This window comes from Podarcis liolepis (genome assembly GCF_965112155.1).
Source record: "Podarcis liolepis genome assembly, chromosome: 4".
Taxonomy (NCBI): domain Eukaryota; kingdom Metazoa; phylum Chordata; class Lepidosauria; order Squamata; family Lacertidae; genus Podarcis; species Podarcis liolepis.
In genome coordinates, this window is record NC_139558.1 from 29,552,432 (window position 1) to 29,570,681 (window position 18,250).

The window sequence follows — 18,250 nt, forward strand, 5'->3', positions numbered from 1 at the left end:
GCACATATGTGTGTTTTTGTATGGAATGTTTGGGAGGAAATAAGATGGTAAATAACAAACTAAATATTGATGTGTGTAATTTTTATTTAATTATATTTAGTGGTAGTGTGGTTGTATTGTTTTTTGTAACATAAAATCATTCCATAAAAATTATTTTAAAAAATAAATAAGTAGTCCAACTCTTTTCAAGATCCTGTTATTCGCTGTGTGCACCCAACACGGTGAAATGGCGCTTGGCATACTTCAACCGTTTGGAATGTAAAAAGCCACCAGCAAACCTTTTGTAAATTCCATACTTGGCTCTTGCTGGCTGGTGACTTGGATGCTATAAAAACTCGCAAGCAATGTTAACCATAAGTCTCCATGTTTGCAGCCTTCAGCAATGCAATGCTGTTGGTGCCTACTTGCGTTCCAATGAACTCCTTGGGAGTTGCTTCCAAGCAAACGCAAAAGATCGGGGCTTTTTCAGTTCAGTGCATAGGAGCAGGGGCCAGGTGGGGAGAGATTAAGAGCAAGATCTATTTCTCCTTCAAAATTCTCCATAGCAAGACCAGGTCATGAGGTACCACCACCACAATTAGCAAAGAATGATCACCACGGCAGTATTTACTTATATGCATTTATATAATTTTAATCCACCTTTTGCTGCCAGGCAATCCTTGGGTTGGTTAGAAAATAAAATGAAATTGTTTGATGTAATTAAGAGACATAAATTGTAATTCCGTCAGCTGCCTCCTCTGTCTTAGGGGTTGCCAACGCTTTTTTGGACTGTGTGGTTAGAACACAAAATTAAGAGTAGCTGCTCCTTGTCCTCCTCCCACAGTATTATTACAGTGGTTCTGATCCTACCTTCAGGCTAAAGTCCAGAGAGCATTGGGAGAGTGCCTTATGATATGGGGACTATCTTGTCTCTAGTGGTATTTAATATCTACATGAAGCCGTTGGGAGCGGTCATTAGGCATTTCAGGGTGAGGTGCCATCAGTATGCTGATGGCACTCAGCTCTATTTCTCCTGCTCAAATGAATCAGGAGAGGCCATGCAGTCCCTGTGCCATTGCCTGGACAGTGGTGAGATGGATGAGGAAAAACAAGCTGAGCTTGAATCCCGGCAAGATGGAGGCACTGTGGGCAAGTAGTTTCAGCGTCCAAGAAATTGATCAAGATGGAGTTAACCTTCAAGAGGAGCCTTCACGGGGAGTGTAAGTTTGTGGGTGTTTCTGGGTCCAGCTCTGTCACTGGTGGCTCAAGTGGCTCTCTTACCAACTTTGGTTGGTTTGACAGCTACAGCTATTTCAGGACCATGAACAGTAGCTCATGCACAGATTACTTCCAAGATAGGATTGGTGCAATGCGCTCTATGTGGGGCTTCCCTTTCACTTGATCCAGGAAGCAGGCCGTTTCAGCATATAATATCTGCTCAGAGATCAGCACCGGTTGCTAATTTGCTACTGGGCAAAGCAACTTGGGACCAGTTTACCTACAAGATCACTTTACCCCATGTCCATTCAACTGGCAGAATTAACAGACTACCCATTTTGCATTTGTAAGAACTGCATTGTATAGTGTGCCAGTACCTGCACTTTGGAACCCCTTGCCTATTGAGATCAAGTAGGTGTGCCTTCCTTATGCTCTTTTTAGCACCTGCTAATACATTGTTTAGACAAGCTTATCCAGATGCTAGAAAGTTGAGACAATTTTAATCTGTTTTAAAGTATGGTTGCAATTCTTTCTCAATTTTATTTTATCCTCTTGTAAATCGCTTTGGAGGTTTTGTTTTGTTTTGTTACAATCAAGTGGTGTATAAATTTTATGACATAGATAATAAAATAAATAAATGGTGTCCAAAAGTACTGAATAGAGATAGCAGATTCCAATTCTATGATTTGTTCACTAATATACAATTATGGCTCATGTGAATGAACCACTACAGACTGCTCAAAGCCACACACTTAAATTTACACATGCAGGCAGGCAAGTCAACATAAATGTTTTGGGGTTGTCTGTTGTTCAAGGAAGTCAAGAGAGGAAAGTAGTAACCACACACTAGTTTGTAATTTTATTTAAACCATTCAGTTAAACTGGGAAATTGCACAAATCGGAGTAATAGAACTTCAGACTCGTATTTAATTTTAAATCATTTAATACAAAAATGGGGATGAAACAAAAATACACCTAAAATTTACCAGTGTTTGAACTTTTATTTCACAACATGCAGTCAATTTAAACACTAAAAAAGGACTCAGCTATAAGCTGTAACTTTACATTTATACATCAGAAATGTTCATTTTAAAAGAAGCTGAACATAATTTTGTCTAAATCTGAACATTTATTTTAATCCACATACAGGTAATAGCAATGATTTTATATTTGACCACAGTCTGTAATCGAAATTCTTTTTGACACTACTCCTTTAGGTGAGCCAAAAGATTCTATTTTTTTCACGACATCCATCCCATCCTTTACAAACCCAAAAACAACATGTTTAAAGTCCAAGTGCTCTGCTTTTTTGAGAGTGATAAAGAATTGGGAATTATTGGTGTCTCTGCCACGATTTGCCATCGACAGTAAGCCAGGGCCAGTGTGTTTTATTTCAAAGTTTTCATCCTCAAATGCTTCTCCATAAATGGACTGGCCACCCGTACCATCTTGTCTGGTGATATCACCTCCCTAGAATGTAAACAAATAGAGAAAATTCACTTGGTTATAGTACATGTTGAAACATCTGAAATGTGTGTAGAAATACATTTTACCAGCACAATGTGGTGTCCCATCTGGTGTTCTCAACTGTTAAATCAATAGTGGTTTCATTCAGCTCCTGTGTTCAGCTATTGCAGCAAACCATGATGAGTCATTATATTATGTACACAAGCAGCAGCAAGTCTCAGGTAAATGTCATTGGAGCCCAAAGCTCACCACCACTCACACACGTTAATAACAAACCAGGGTTTGTCAGGTTTGAATGCAGTCATGGTTTTCACTTACATTTGCCTTTCGTTTTCATATATAAGACTGTAAGATGTTATGTCCCACTAGCTTCAGAGGCTAGCATAACTACACTTGTTCCTTCATCCTGTCACTGATCAGAATTAATGAGGGGGAACAGTGAGCCTAGAAATGGTTTCTGATTGTTCTAAGGCAGGGGTGGGGTACCTCCAGACTGTGGGGCCTAACTGGTCCTGCCAGAGCTCCCAATTTGACCTGCAGTGCCCACCTGACTCAGTAAAAAAGGTGTTTTGTTTTCAAAGGGGCATCTGAACACCCCACAAGAAAAACAGGAAAGCTGATGTCATTATGACATTAGGTGTTTCACAGAAGTGCAGCTCTGTCTACATGTCAAATATGATCCCCATATTTAGCCTAGCTAGCTGGGCAAAAACATTTGCCACCCCAGGATTTAGTGTCCATTTACATTCTTTGTGTAGGTATACATCTATTGGATGCAACTGAAGTAGGTAAGAGAAAATGAGAAGCTAACTTGGCACTAGAGAAACTACAGAAGTAATGGAATATAAATTGAGAAGCAAGGCCCCAGATTAACTTCCAGACTTTCATGATATGAAAAGCTCATATCATGTTTCATGTTTCTACTAATTTGCTTGCAAACTAGAACTTTTCTACTGAGCCTTAAAATATATTCCTGTTAATCAATGTGTAGTATGAAATGTATGTTCAATCTTAGCATTTTCACTTACTTGACACATAAAATCTGGAATTATTCTATGAAATATGGAATTTCGGAATCCAAATCCTTTTTCTCCTGTGCATAATGCCCTGAAGTTCTCAGCAGTTCGCGGAACAATATTCGAAAACAATTCTATGGTTACATGACCTAGAGGTTCGTCATCAGCTGAAACTTCAAGATATACTATAGGGTTAGATTCCTTTGACAATTCTGCTGCCAGAGAAACATGACCCTTCTGTAACTCTGACAAGCTTTGTTGACATTCTTCAAATTTCCTCTTGAAGGAATCAGCCAGCTCTTGGCTTTTAAATCTGACAGCAAGCTGTTCTATCTTGGCTTCACCATCTGAAATTAAGATTGCAAGTGTTATTCATGATGTGATGATCAGAATGCAGCAATATGGAAGCTAGGAGTGGGGTTGTGCTGAGCAGCCCTGCCCCAGACATAGCAAACTTCATTCAGCCCTTCTTCCAACATTTGTGCAAGGATCTGTACCGAGGGGATTCTTCATTTACTTGCTGTATGCAGAAAGGTTCCAGATTCTGTGGAAACCTTCACGCTAATGCCTGCTTTCTGCAGCAGCCAGGAAAAGGGCCCAATGGAGCACCAGGGGCATAGCTACTTGGTGAAGTCCTACTCCTTGCAGCATTATGGGAACCAGCACAACCACAAAGGGTTAGGAAGGGAATATGCCATGTATAATGGAAGGGAAATAAAGTTATAGAATATCTTTACAAATACTCACCGGCATAATCTGTTGCAGTCCAAACCATAGCATTGTTTGAAGTATTCAAGGGCTTTAGATCCATCATTTTTGTAATCTTATGATTTGCACAGACTTTAAAAACTTGGTCCCTTCTCATTAAGATTCTATACCATTTATTCTGTGTATGGTAGAGGATCTTTATTTCTCCCACACCACGTTCTTTCCACTGATTGACGTCTCTGTCCCATCTGTAGAGTTTTGCCCTCTCTTTGAATAGAATTTCTTCATCTTCTTCTCCTGACTTCACCTCAACCTAGCAGGGATAAGTAGTCATATTTACTCAGATCACTACTCCTGAGGTATTATAAATTCTATGTATGTTTACAAAGAAGTAAATTCCACTGTGTACAGTAGGGCTTAATCTCAGGCTAGCGTGCAAAGGATCACATTCTTAAAGTAGTATATTATTGAATTATGAGAGCTTTTTTTTTAAAAAAATGACCTGCATATTTCTTCCATTTTAGAGTAAGTAAAAACAACAGCCCTATTTTGCACACAAGAGAAATTGTGCAGATCACTGTCCTCACATGTGTTAGAGGAAAGAACCAACTCTTATTTTATTTGACAGATTCATATCTTACCTCAGGCAGTGATACAATTGGTTCAAAATGAATATCATCGCTATGTACAACTTCTTCATCACTTCCATCATCTTCATTGTCACCTTTAGTGGCCACTTGTCCACCAAACACAGTTGCTCCTGTATTTGCCCACTTGAAGTTTTTGTCTGCTTAGATGGGAAGACAGAATCTTAATACTATAGAAAAATATTTCTGAGATTACATTTTCTTATCCCACCCCTACAAAAAAACAATGTGATTTCACACACAATAACTCTCTTAGCAGCAAGCAGTTTCTATAAATAGTTAAGGAGATAATATGTGAATGAATGAATGGATTTATTATGGTCACAGAACAGAAATTAGACAATATGTGCATCTTACCTTTAGAACCAAAAGCAAAATCTCCAGAATTATTCGAAGCCAGATCAGCAAATGACAAGCCAGGTATGTTGCCAAGGGCAAATGAGAAAGGTTTGCTTTCTATATAAGGGAGGAAAAGTGTTCATATCATTCTGTGGTCCATTTTACATTGCATAATAGGTCACATTCCCCCACTATCATAGCTCCAGACATAAGCTCAGGTAGAAGGAGAAAGTGAACAAGTCAGGCATAACCTCTGAAAGGACACTAGCAAGGCCTTAGTCAGTCCGCTGGCGATACAATGAGTGTTGCCCACTAGTCAAGGCCCCTTTCTGTTAAACTCTCAACCCTTCGTATTCTATACAATCAGTCAGTCAGTGAATGTTTATTACGGCAAACAGCCAGCATATTAAACCAGAATTTCTGCATAATTCCCTACATGAACAATAAAACGATCAATATGGGGTTTAACTATCAAATTCTAAATAAAATACATATCCAGAGAAATGGAGGTTTTAATTAGCTGGAGATTCTCTGTACGCATTATTAGATTTTGGAATGTTAGTTTCCCTAGTATACGTGTCTTTCACACATCAAATGTGTATACCTTGGCTTGTAGAACTGGCATCGCTTTCTTTTTTTGTTGACAAGTCAACAGGTTTGTCATCTGCTGCTAATAACGTCTGTATAGTGTATATAGGTTCAGTGGTAGAATCTGGTTCTTCAGCTCTACTGACTGCTTCAGCTGGCTGTTCCTTCTTAATGGAGCACACATCATCAGTTGAACTGGTTACTTCTTCTACTTGAGCTTCCTGAAAAGAAACGAACTGAGTTATTTTTTAAACTGGTGCCAAGTCTTCATAGGCTCTTTATGTAAATGCATATGTAAAGTGCCAGACAGTATCTGAAAATAGAACTAGCTGATCTCTAGAACAGGTATCTTCCTGGCAGGGCAAGTGGAGGAAACTAAAACTGCCAAGCACCTCTGCACTTTCAAAATGGTTTCACATCATACAGTGGTACCTTGGGTTACATACGCTTCAGGTTACATACGCTTCAGGTTACAGACTCCGCTAACCCAGAAATAGTGCTTCAGATTAAGAACTTTCCTTCAAGATGAGAACAGAAATTGTGCTCCGGCGGTGCGGCTGGAGCAGGAGGCCCCATTAGCTAAAGTGGTGCTTCAGGTTAAGAACAGTTTCAGGTTAAGTACGGACCTCCGGAACGAATTAAGTACTTAACCCGAGGTACCACTGTACTATCAAATGCTTGTTTTAGAATTGGGAATTAAAAGGAACCAGAAGTCTATGTTATCCAACCCACTGTCCATGAAGTCTCTTATAAAGATCCTATTGGAATAAAGGAGGTAGACAGAATACCTCAGCCCTCAAAATTTATGAAGAGAAAGTTGTCCAATGAATCTGTAGTGGGGTAGGAGAGCTAAAAATAATGCCAATCTATTTCACTTCTGGCAACCAATGCGCCGCTATGGTTTTAGATAGTACATGGGTGGAAGAGTCTAAAAAGCCCAGGACACAAATTTTCATGGTCCTCTAGCAGCTATGGTGGCTCATTTACCAGAAGTAATGTATTTAGTATTAACTCTGGAAGTGTATACTCGATTCTGACCAAACTAAGCTTCCTGATGTATATTGTGTTCTAGATCTCTTCCATGAACTTCTAGTAACAAAATGGCACTAGGGTGCAGGCAATGTGGAATATACCCCACCCTACTCTCAGCCCCAATAACAAACAAAAAGGAATAGCATCTCTGCACTTAGAAATATAGCATGTCAGGAAGAAGGAAGTCAATTTTCAAGACTCACACGTTTGGACCATAGCAAGTCCAGCTGAATTGGTGCTTAAAGTCCAATTCTTTTGTTACTTACATTCATTTCTTGGACTTTTCTAAGTTCTGTTTGAAAGTCTTCTAAGTTATTGTCTTCATCAGTGTCACTGCCAATACCACACAGAAAGGTTGGAGGAAGCTTCAGAGTTTCTGCTTTAGCCTTTTCTTCAGGAGTTGGTTTCTTCTCCCACACAAGAACACACTCGCTCCCACATTCTGCTTCATTTTCTCCTTCAACAGCTAAACAGAGAACATTTTAAGATTTTACTGAAAAAAACTAGAATAAAGTGAAACCTCAAAATACTCCAATGTTAAACTTAAAATCTCAAATAATGAATCCTAGGGATAAGAGGTTTTAGTAAAAAATTGTCCAGTAGCACCTTAGAGAACAACTAAGTTTGTTCTGGGTACAGTGGTGCCTCGCAAGACGAAATTAATTCGCTCCGCGAGTTTTGTCGTCTTGCGATTTTTTTCGTCTTGCGAAGCACGGTGTCGGGAAAGTTTTGGAAAAGCTTCAAAAATCACCAAAGTCTTTAAAAACCTCAAAAAAGGCTACCACACCGCGTTCTATGAGTTGCTCCTTGAAGTCAAGTTGCAACTGTATTAACGGTGTTAAGAAAAAGGAAACAAACTTGCAAGACGTTTCTGTCTTGCGAAGCAAGCCCATAGGGAAAATCGTCTTGCGAAGCAGCTCAAAAAACAAAAAACCCTTTCGTCTAGCGAGTTTTTTGTCTTGCGAGGCATTCGTCTTGCGAGGTACCACTGTATAAGCTTTCGTGTGCATGCAGACTTCTTCAGATTGGTGTCTGAGGAAGTGTGCATGCACATGAAAGCTTATACCCAGAACAAACTTAGTTGGTCTCTAAGGTGCTACTGGACATTTTTTTAATTTTTTATTTTGATTGCGTCAGACCAACACGGCTACCTACCTGAATCTAGGTTTTAGTAAAAGAAAAGGAGCAGAGGAGCTCTGCTGATTTCTGCATCTTTAGAAATCTCAACATTTTGCTGTAATAAATTTCTCATTATACCACCACTTGGTGTTTTCACTTGTTTTCTCAGCCTTTAATTGTAAAACTGAAGCTAAAATTGCCAAGTTTCTAGCAAGGTATCTCAAAGTGCATTTGAGGGGATTTCACCCCATATGCATGGGATTGTAACACATTCTTATTAAATCTATTCTTCTTCTAATAGTGTTTAGTACTACAGGGAACACTTTAATTATTTCAGCTTTTATCTCATTATAGCAAGCAAATTCATTACAAACTATCATTTCCCTACACAGTTCCCCATTCTTTTATGATGTTTTTCAAGTTATGGAACCATATAATAAATGGCATGGCAAACAATTGCGAGTCAGAATGTATTTTCATTCCCCCCAAATTCAAAATTATAGCCCTGTGCTTGCTAAGTTACAATCTTCTTCCCAAGAAAATTTACTTGTATCAGTTTCTTTCAGTTGTGCATGTTTTTTAGGTTTATCAGGATACAACTTTCCATTGAGCTTCTTCACGGCTGTTTCATAGTCCTCATCTGAAATATGAAAATGAAAGTTTGTTTACACTGCATATCTGTTATGCCACTAGCTAGTAAGTATTTGGGTTTGTATGCCCTGCTATACTTTAAAGGGAGTAACAACCTTAAGCATGGACAAAATGCAAAAGATGCAAAATAGCTTAAACAGTAAAATGCAGCACTTAAGACAACTACGGAGCTTGAAAATACCTGGGTTTTGCCTGGTATGAGTATATTGAGTATATTTGCCTGGCATGAATATTCTGATAAACTGAGCACCTGGCAAGTGTCCCAAGTGAGGGAGTACCACAAAATAGGGTGGGGAACCTTTTTGGCTCCACAAGCCAAATTCATATCAGGATCTGTCTTGCAGGTCACAAATGACACCAGGTGTTGGGACATCAAGGCACTTTGCAGGCAGCAACACATTGCTGAAAGCAACGTTTTCGTCTTCCTTTTTTAGCAGCATATTGTTGCCTGCAAGGTCCTGACACCAGGACTCTGAAGTTCAGCTAAACAGCACAACTTTGAGTGCACAAGGGGCTCTCATGTGCATCCAAATCAAGCTGGACTGATCTCCCATTGCATCAGCTGATGCAGGGGGAAGTCAGTGCTGCTTAGCTGAAGAGTGCTATTAAGTTTCATCCTGCTCTATATGACTGACTAGGGCCAAAAACAGGAGGCTTTGTGATCCCTGAGAAATGATCTACTGCAATGTGCACGTGATACCACCCCCAACCGCCCTTAATTCATAAAGACAAATACATTTCCAGAAATGATGTTCGTCTGGACTGGACCAATGCTTCCTTCATTCCTTAATAGTGTTCTGTAACTTAAAGAAGAAGAATTTTCAATGAATGCTTCTTACCATCATCATCATCTTCACTCAAATACCCAGGTTCATTCTGGTAGCAGAAGAATGTTGGCGGTAACTTAAGGGAGTCTGCAAGAGCTCTTTGCTCAGGCGTGGGTGTTAACTCATATACAATCAAAACATCGTCTGAATTGGCAGTATCATCTGGCTCCTTCTTAATCTCAACTGCTGGGAAAAGAAGTGAATTGTCTGAGCAAGTCTGAAAGCAGCAGCTGCACTTGAATACTAACACATTCACAAAGCAGGCAAGAAATACTTTCAACCAGAAAACAAGCAAGATTTAAAGTCAAACCAATAAGAAGAAGAGTTTAGCCACTATGAGATGGGTTGCCTTTCCATCAAGCCAAACTCATGCCATGCTTCTCGTAAGACAGCTGCTTCCAGACACAACAAATCTTCCATCCATCTATTGTCTTTTAAGTAGAACTTACACTGTGCATGTATTGTGTTTAGAAAAAAGATACTTCTGGGAAGTTCAGTGAAATGGCATAGAAACATTTTAAGTTAAAAACTTGTAAAGCAGAAGAAAATATACTTTGGATAGCACTTTAATTCCATTTTATCTTAGACCTGATTTAGGTTGGGCTTTATTGATGTATTAAAATATGAATGTATCTTTTGTTAAGGTGGGAATAAATTGAAAGGCTGTGAAACATATCTGATTTTATTCATTTGGAAGCTGAGAATTCAATTTTACAGTTGTTATAACAATAAAGTCAGGCTCTTTCAAATTATTCAAATTATATATATCAAGCAGGAGCTTGGCAAGTGTGCATGGCCCCAAACTCGGACTTTGAATCACAAGATTTTGACAAAGCTAAAACGTGATTTCAGTGAGAGTTGAGCACATGGCATTAAGTTCTTCTCACTGAATGAGACACAATGTGTATTGCACAAGGTAGCACAAGGTAGATGACTAGATAGTAAGCATCAATAGTAACACTGTATACCACTGCCATCAATTTTTATTTAGCCATCATAATGGCTTCAGCTATTTCATTTATCATTGTTAGGATTACTTTTGTTGTGCTGAAGTTCTCTTTCCAAAGTGTATTTTTAAATAGGTTCATCAATACCGAGTTAACTATTCTGCTTACACAGTACTGGAAAAGAAGCAGAGTAGAAAGAGCTCACTAAGTCCTAGCAATTTGCCACTATTCTTTTCATCATGAGGTGTTCAGGTGTTTCAACATGAGGCGTTCAAAATCAGAAGCAATCTGATTTTGTCTAGCTGATCGTTTGCTAAATGTATCTCAATACAACAGTTAGCCCTGTATAACACTTAGAATGTGATCAGAACATAAAACCTACTCATGTGATTTCATAAAGAAAAGCAAATATCAGTCCCAGAAGTAGGAATTCCCAGATTCCCAGAAGTAGGAATCAATTATTAAAGTCACAAATTGGTAGATCTAAGTATGAAGTACAGATGCAACAAAAATCAAATACTTTCAGACCACTTAAAAAGAATTGTATTCCTTTAAGCACCAACACCACAATGGTTAAACTGCTCCTCAAAAGCATCATCCTATAACACCTTACTATTTGACTAAAAAAACTATTTCTGAAGCTATGTTGAAGCTCAGACAATCATCTCCAAGGCAAAATCTGTATGTCAATTGACAAATACATGTTAAAAGAATACATGCCAAGTACACAAAACATTTTCATGCATGCTTATTATCAGTGTGCACTGTCTCACACAAGAATGCAAGCCATATCCTAAACAGTTAAAATTAAATGTTCCAGACTTCTAGTCTCCTTCAGAATGCACAATTTAGAAAAACCACCACCACAGATAGTTGTGTTAGGTTCAGCTTTAGTAAAACACAAGCCTTGGAATTTCTCATTTCCTTATGCACCTCTTCCAATCTGCTTCAGAGGGTTGGGGGATGGGTGCATGGGAGGAAGAGGAAGTGTGAAAGTCCCATGGCACATGCAGAAGCCCTTGCACTAGTGGGAAAACTTCTCTAGATAGAACCCAACATCTGCAGCCATTTTCTCTTAATGAAAAATGGTCTTTTCCCAGGATGTTCCTAGGTTCTTTAAAAATATTTTAAAAAACTAATCAGATGGAGGGACACTGATTATGAAGTGAAACAAAAGCAAAAAAATATGAGGCTGGAGAGTAGTTCAGAAAACGTTCCATGAATTAGCATAAACCTCCCCCTTCCAAGAAGGAAAATATTTTGCTTTGTAGGATGGTTCAAGAACAAAAATCCTAATAGCGAGACTGGGGGACAATAAGGACACCTGAAACATACTTATTCCATGTCTATCCATTTGTCCTTGCCTACCTACCATCCATCAAGCAAAATTTTAAAAAGTCAATAACTGGACACTCAGAAAACATAGGAATCAGGCAATCACATCCAAGGATTCAATAACCAGTCTCTTACCACAACAGCTGTAAAGCAAATTCAGTCATTACTATTCTCTTTTAACATGCATGTTAATTTTTCTATAATTCCATTAGCCAATAGCCTGCTAAAGTTGGGGAGCTGTCAGTGTCTTCCCAAAAGTGATACAACACAACATTCAGTGCAGTATGTAAATACCTTTACTATTGGGTTGAGGGGGAGATGCGCTGGTCCAAAAGGCCATTGGGTTAGATTTAAAAAGGCTAAAATTAAATCCTAGAAAATAAAGTGTGTGGATTTAAGTATTTAATTAACTTCATTAAAGGGTCAAGGGGCGCTGCCAAACACACACACAGTCACAGACACACAGTCACAGACTTGTCTATGATTTTACATAACTTCTTATACTAATGTAATCTGGAACAGTGATGTTTCTAGCTGCAACAATCAAGACGTTAGCTTTCAACTAGCAAAACAATTTTACCAGTAAAGAAAGTAATGTTGCAATCCTAACCCTACTCTTTTGGGAGTAAGCCCGTTGGTTTCAATACAGTGGTACCTCGGGTTATGAACTTAATTCATTCCAGAGGTCCGTTCTTAACCCGAAACCGTTCTTAACCTGAGGTACCACTTTAGCTAAAGGGGCCTCCTGCTGCCGCACAATTTCCATTCTCATCCTGGGGCAAAGTTTGTAACCCGAGGTACTACTTCCGGGTTAGCAGAGTCTGTAACCCAAAGTGTTTGTAACCCGAGGTACCACTGTAGAGCCTACTTCTTAGCTGACATGGCTAGGCGTTCAATGCAAGATACCTAAAACAAAAAACCCTGCTGTATTAGAACAAAGGTTCATTACCCCATTTTTCAAAGTGGCCACCCAGTTTCTAAGAAACACAAGCAGGACACGAAGGCAAGAATTCCCCTCTGTTGTGACAACTGGCATTCAGAAATACCGTTTCTGAACATGGGGAGTCAATCTGGCAAATAACTACTAAGATTCTCTTCTAACTCAAGATTTTACATTTCAAAGTTTTAAAGAGAAGAAAACAAAACATGAACCATGTTTTCCTTTTATTGACCTATTAGTGCCAATATTTATTCTGATCAAGTTCCCCTCAAATTTTCATCCTCCACGACATTTTGGCAGACTCTAGCAACTTGGCCTGCATGGGCCTGCTAGTTGAACTGCAGTGTGCTGTTGCCTACTTCTGAATGGGCAAAGTCAGAACTTAGAACCTCAGTAGCTGTGCTACCTACCAGTTATGTATTTATCTGTAATTCAAAGAGATACTTTTGATCTCTAAAGTGCTAAATAGCTTGGGTCCTGCATACCAGATTTTTTAAAAAATCTTCCTCAAGAACGTTTATGATAACCCAGGATACATTTGTTTAAAGAATTTTCAGTATCGTTTTTTTTTCTTACCTAGGGTTAAGCATTATAGATTTTGAAACTATACATCAGTAGGCAACTTAAACTCACGAAGATGGACAAGGTGGAACCTAAGTACATTTATAACAACTTGAATTTATTAAGTAAAAATTATGTAAATGCTCACCTTTTTCTAGTGTTCTAAATGAAAAATTAGGAAGTCCTTCTGCCTTGGAGGTAGCCACTTGACTTTCTCCTTTGCCATCAGAGTGTTTCCAAACAGCAGCATCACTTTCCTGATGCTCAGCACCTTTGCAGGCATCATATGTGCCATCTGGTTCTCGCTGTTTTGTGCTATGACACACTGAGCTATCGCTTTTGCTCTTGGGAGAAGCGTTAAAGCTGAAGCCAAAGAGAGATCCCGTTGCTGATGTGTTTCCAAATGTGAAAGGCTTTGATTTTTCATTGCTAAAAATACTTTTGACAGATTCTGAGCCAAAGACAAATTTGGGTGGCGAAACCACTGCTTTCGTTGGCGTCTCAGAAGTGCCCGCCGTTGGCGAAGTCTCTGCAGTTTGTGTAACTGTTTCTTCATCCTGCTTTAAATCAGTTCTCTCCCTGGTGGTTTCTTCAAGTACTGCAACAGCAATCTTTCCACATGGCGATTCCTTCGGAGTATTTGCCCGCGAAGAGAGCGGTGTGATTAAGGTGTCTTTTTCTTGAGCATGTTTTGCTTCCTCAAAGATCTGCTTAAACGAGTCAGCAACATCTTGCAGCTTAAATCGCACAGCCAAGTGCTCTACTTTCCGTTCCCCTTCAGCAAAGTCACATGCGGTCCATACCCAGGCTCGCTCTGTGCCTTTCATTGGCTGGATGTTCATATCTGAGGTTATTCTGTGATTGGCACAAAGCTTTAATACCTGGTCCCTTCGCATGACTACACGAACTTGTTTAGTGTCATAGTTTTGCAGGATCTTTATGTCTCCAATACCCCTCTCCTTCCACTGATTAGCATCTTTATCATATCTATAAAGTTTAGCACGATGGCTGAAGACAACCTGCTCATTTTCTTCACCACTGGTTATTTCTACGAGGTCAGGTAAAGGTACTACTGGCTCAAAATACTGACCATCTCTTTCATCTTCTTGTGTAACGTCAGATTCCTCATCTGTGCCTACAGAAGTCCTACTTTGGTTCTGTTTGGAAGGAGACTTAGAGGGACTTAATGCAGATTTGAAGCTGAAGTTAAACCCTGTGGTGGACTCTCCAAACCTAAATAGATTTTTCCTCACAGGGCTACTGGCCCGAGGCAAAGCATACACAGAGCTGTCTGTACTATCATCCAGTGCTTCCCCACGCAAGTCATAGTTGTCCCACTCTAATGTAGGCCCAGTGCTTTCAGCGTGTGGCTTAATAACCAAATCAGAGGCCTTTGTAGCAGACGCAGAGGTTTTACTCTCTTCATCTGCAAGTTTAGTTTTATCGTCTGTCAGGAAGGTTTTGAGATCTTTCAAACCACTTTTCATTTCTTCTGCTTTTTGTATCAGCTCAGCTGTTTTCCCAGAATCTATTAGTTTATGTGGGGTCTGGAGTGGTATATCCAGCAATAGCCTTTGACATTCTTCGAATTTCAATTTAAATTCCTCAGCTTGCTCTGGACTTTTGAATTTAGCTGCCAATTGCTCCAGCTTTGCATCACCATCAGAGAAGTCGTTGGCTAACCACATCCATGCTTTGTCTGAGCCAGAGAGGGGCTTCAAGTTCATGGTAGTTGTGATCCAGTGGTTTGCACAAACCTTAAATACCTGCTCACGTCGCATGATGATTCGTGGCTTACCATTAACTTCATTCTTAAGGATTTTCAAGTTGCCCACACCACGTTCTTTCCACTGGCTTGTTTCTGCATCAAACCTGAACAGTTTTACTCTTTGGGAATACAACACTATATCATCTTCTTCGCCAGTCACCAGTTCGACTTTCTCGGGCATCTGGACAACAGGGTCAAAATGAATATCATCGTTGTCTTCTGTTTTATAGGACTCATCTTCCTTCTCAAGATCAGCAGAAGTATTTCCTTTGAATGAAGATTTAGCAGCCTGAGAAGAAAATAGCTTTTCACCTGCACCTGTAAAGCCCTTGAAATTTGGATCTTTCCGACCGAACTGAAATCCTTCACCTGCAGTTGTTTTTGCAAGGTCAGCAAAAGTGAATGTGCTGCTGTGTTGACCAAACACCAAATCACCGCTTTGTTTGCTAGATCTATCATGAGATTTCATTGCAGTTTCTTCCTCCGACACCTCCTCTTTTTCATCAGTACCACCTTCTTTATTCTGTTGGTCGTTTGCAACATCTTTGCTAGGCTCTTGTATACCAAATTTAAATTCACCTGGAGGTACAGGCATTGAAAAATTAAACCCTCCTTTCATAGGCTTAGTTTCACTGCTAGCAGGAACCTGAAATGTGAAGGAAGAAGACTTCCCTTGATCTGTAGAAAGGCCAAATTTAAAACCCTTCTCTGTTATGTCACATTTAAAACCCGTCCCCTGCGGTCCTCCAGTGGGTTCGGATAACTTGCTTTTGAAGCCAAACACAGGCAGTTGAGCACCACTAGCTGGTAAAGCTGGAGCGTTGCTAGATGGGTTTGCAGCCTGACAAGCAGCACAAGTTCGTGAAGAGCCTTCATTTCTTACTAAGCATATGCTGCAATCCCACTCGCCCTCCTTTTTCTGAAAAGCAGCCCCAAAACCACTTTGGGGCACTTTGGGAGACTCTGTGTGACCAAATTTGAATGTGGTTTGGGAATCGCTAGATGGGTTTGCAGCCTGACAAGAAGCACAAGTTCGTGAGGAGCCTTCATTTCTTACTAAGCATATGCTGCAATCCCACTGCCCCTCCTTTTTCTGAAAAGCAGCCCCAAAACCACTTTGGGGCACTTTTGGAGCCTCTGCGTGACCAAATTTGAATGTGGTTTGGGAACCAAACACTGGTAAATTTGTACCGCTGGGATTCTTGCAGCTAATACAATGGGATGCGCTGGCTTCGTTTCTCACAAGACAGGTCCTGCATTCCCACTGGTTTTCCTTTTTGGGAGGAATTGGTTCAAATGTAGAATGTGCACCTTCAGTGTTGGGTTTGAAAGGTATAGTCGATTCTGTCGGAGGAAGCACAGCCTGCGCTTCCCGATTAGCTGGATTTGGAGTCTGGCATGCTACACAACTCTGTGCAGTTACTTTATTTCGAACAAGGCATGTGTTGCACTCCCACTGATCTTTCTTTAACATGAACTGTTCACCAAATCCGTATGTAGCATTTGCTCCCAACCCTTCTTTAGCAAAAGAGAAGGATGCAGGTGTAGCTGCACTGGATGCAATTGTAAAAGTACTTTTGGCATTAGTGTTTTTAGCTGAACTGCTCACATTAGGAACAGGAACCTGATAGCTACCACTGACAGATGACGTCCCACTCTTGAAGTTAAATCCAGAGCTCATGAGTCCCGAGTCAGATTTACTAGAATCTTTTGCATCTTGAGCAGTAGCTTCTCTTGATGACACAATACCCTGAGAAGCCTGCTGACTATCACTTGATCCAGATAGTCTCAAAATATTTTGTGCCTCTTCAAATTTCCGCTTGAAAAGCTTCGCTTCCTCTGGAGTTTTAAACCTGATTGCAAGTTGCTCAGGTTTTGCCGATTCATCTGCATAGTCCAAGGCATGCCACACAAAAGATTTGTCTGATCCAGCATTTGGGTTCAGAGTCATATCAGGATTTATATAGTGATTTGCACAAATTTTCAGCACTTGCTCCCGTCTCATAAGTAGTCTGATTTTGCCAGTTATTTTATGCCTCAGAATTTTCACATTACCAACACCTCTCTCTTTCCATTCTTTGTGTTCAGCATCAAAGCGGAAAAGTTTTGCTCTATTGCAAAACATCTCCTCTTCATCTTCTTCACCTGTTTTTACTTCAATTTTGTCAGGTAGTGGCACAACAGGTTCGAAATGAGGGCCATCATCTTCTTCTTCACCACCACCATGGACACTTCCTCCATCTGTTTCGTGACTTCTGTTTGCTACATCTGAATGTGGAGTACCAAATACAGGCTTGCCAGGATCCTGAAAGCTGAACGCATCACCCTTACTAAAACCAGAGGGCCTGGGTTGATTTTGTACCATTTTATCCGTAAATGCAATGCCTGATGCATTCTTGCCACCAAAACTGAAGATGTTTCGCTGTCCAGTGGGATATTCAGTAAGCGGCTTTTGTCCAGTGTATCGGTCCTCTTTGATAGGCTTGTCAGATGTCAGAAGGCCCAAAAGACTGTCGCTGTTGCTATAGGGGGTACTGTGTGGCTGTGCTGCAACCTGAGGTGATGAAAAAGTAAAATCTCCATCGTTAGATTTGAAATTGGAATTAAATTTGAAAGTGGTTGGCTGTGTCGACTGAGCAGAAGTTATCAAGGAAGGTTTTGCTCCCTCTGCTGGTGGTACAGGCTGCCCAAAGGTAGGCTTCCCAAAGTCTATCACTTTTGACTCGGCAGACCGGGAGACCGGGGGTGCTGCAGAAGGTTTTGTAAAATAGCCTGGCTCGGGAAGTGGCGGATTTGTAGTTGTTGGTGGAACGCTGTAGTTGTAGTAGTCCTCATTGCCACGGGGAGACAACATTCCGGTTGCCGGAGAATCAAAACGCAGGGGAGTACCATACATTTCTTGTGAAAACATGCAAGCAGAAGTGTTCTGCAGTGGAGGGGTGTGCATTGGCTGTTGATATGTATATATGTGCTGCTGAGGAGTAAGCCTGTTCATGGCATAGACAGGAGCCTATAAACACAAAAATGATCAAACTTAGTTTTAAAGCCTTAGTAATTGAACATAGGTTATAAATTTCCAATAATTGCTTAAACTGCATTCAAAAACAA

General features: G+C 40.1%; 1 protein-coding gene across 8 annotated transcripts in view; it reads right to left on the reverse strand.

Annotated features, from left to right (window-relative positions):
* Positions 1 to 2,030: 2,030 nt before the first annotated feature.
* The window catches only part of RGPD4 (RANBP2 like and GRIP domain containing 4), a 35,959-nt gene continuing 19,739 nt past the window's right edge, over positions 2,031 to 18,250 (reverse strand). The window contains exons 20-30 of one of the 8 annotated variants that reach the window (XM_083501426.1): positions 13,523 to 18,152; positions 12,168 to 12,245; positions 9,604 to 9,774; positions 8,661 to 8,753; positions 7,261 to 7,460; positions 5,979 to 6,183; positions 5,393 to 5,491; positions 5,030 to 5,175; positions 4,428 to 4,701; positions 3,693 to 4,027; positions 2,031 to 2,667 (exon numbers count right to left, since the gene is read on the reverse strand). In XM_083501426.1, coding sequence (XP_083357552.1) covers positions 2,362 to 2,667; positions 3,693 to 4,027; positions 4,428 to 4,701; positions 5,030 to 5,175; positions 5,393 to 5,491; positions 5,979 to 6,183; positions 7,261 to 7,460; positions 8,661 to 8,753; positions 9,604 to 9,774; positions 12,168 to 12,245; positions 13,523 to 18,152 — 6,537 coding nt within the window. In that variant the 3' untranslated portion in view covers positions 2,031 to 2,361. Of the gene's footprint in view, positions 2,668 to 3,692; positions 4,028 to 4,427; positions 4,702 to 5,029; positions 5,179 to 5,392; positions 5,492 to 5,978; positions 6,184 to 7,260; positions 7,461 to 8,660; positions 8,754 to 9,603; positions 9,778 to 12,167; positions 12,246 to 13,522; positions 18,153 to 18,250 lie in introns of all 8 variants that reach the window. The other 7 variants (XM_083501424.1, XM_083501425.1, XM_083501423.1 and 4 more) reach the window with 7 other exon arrangements.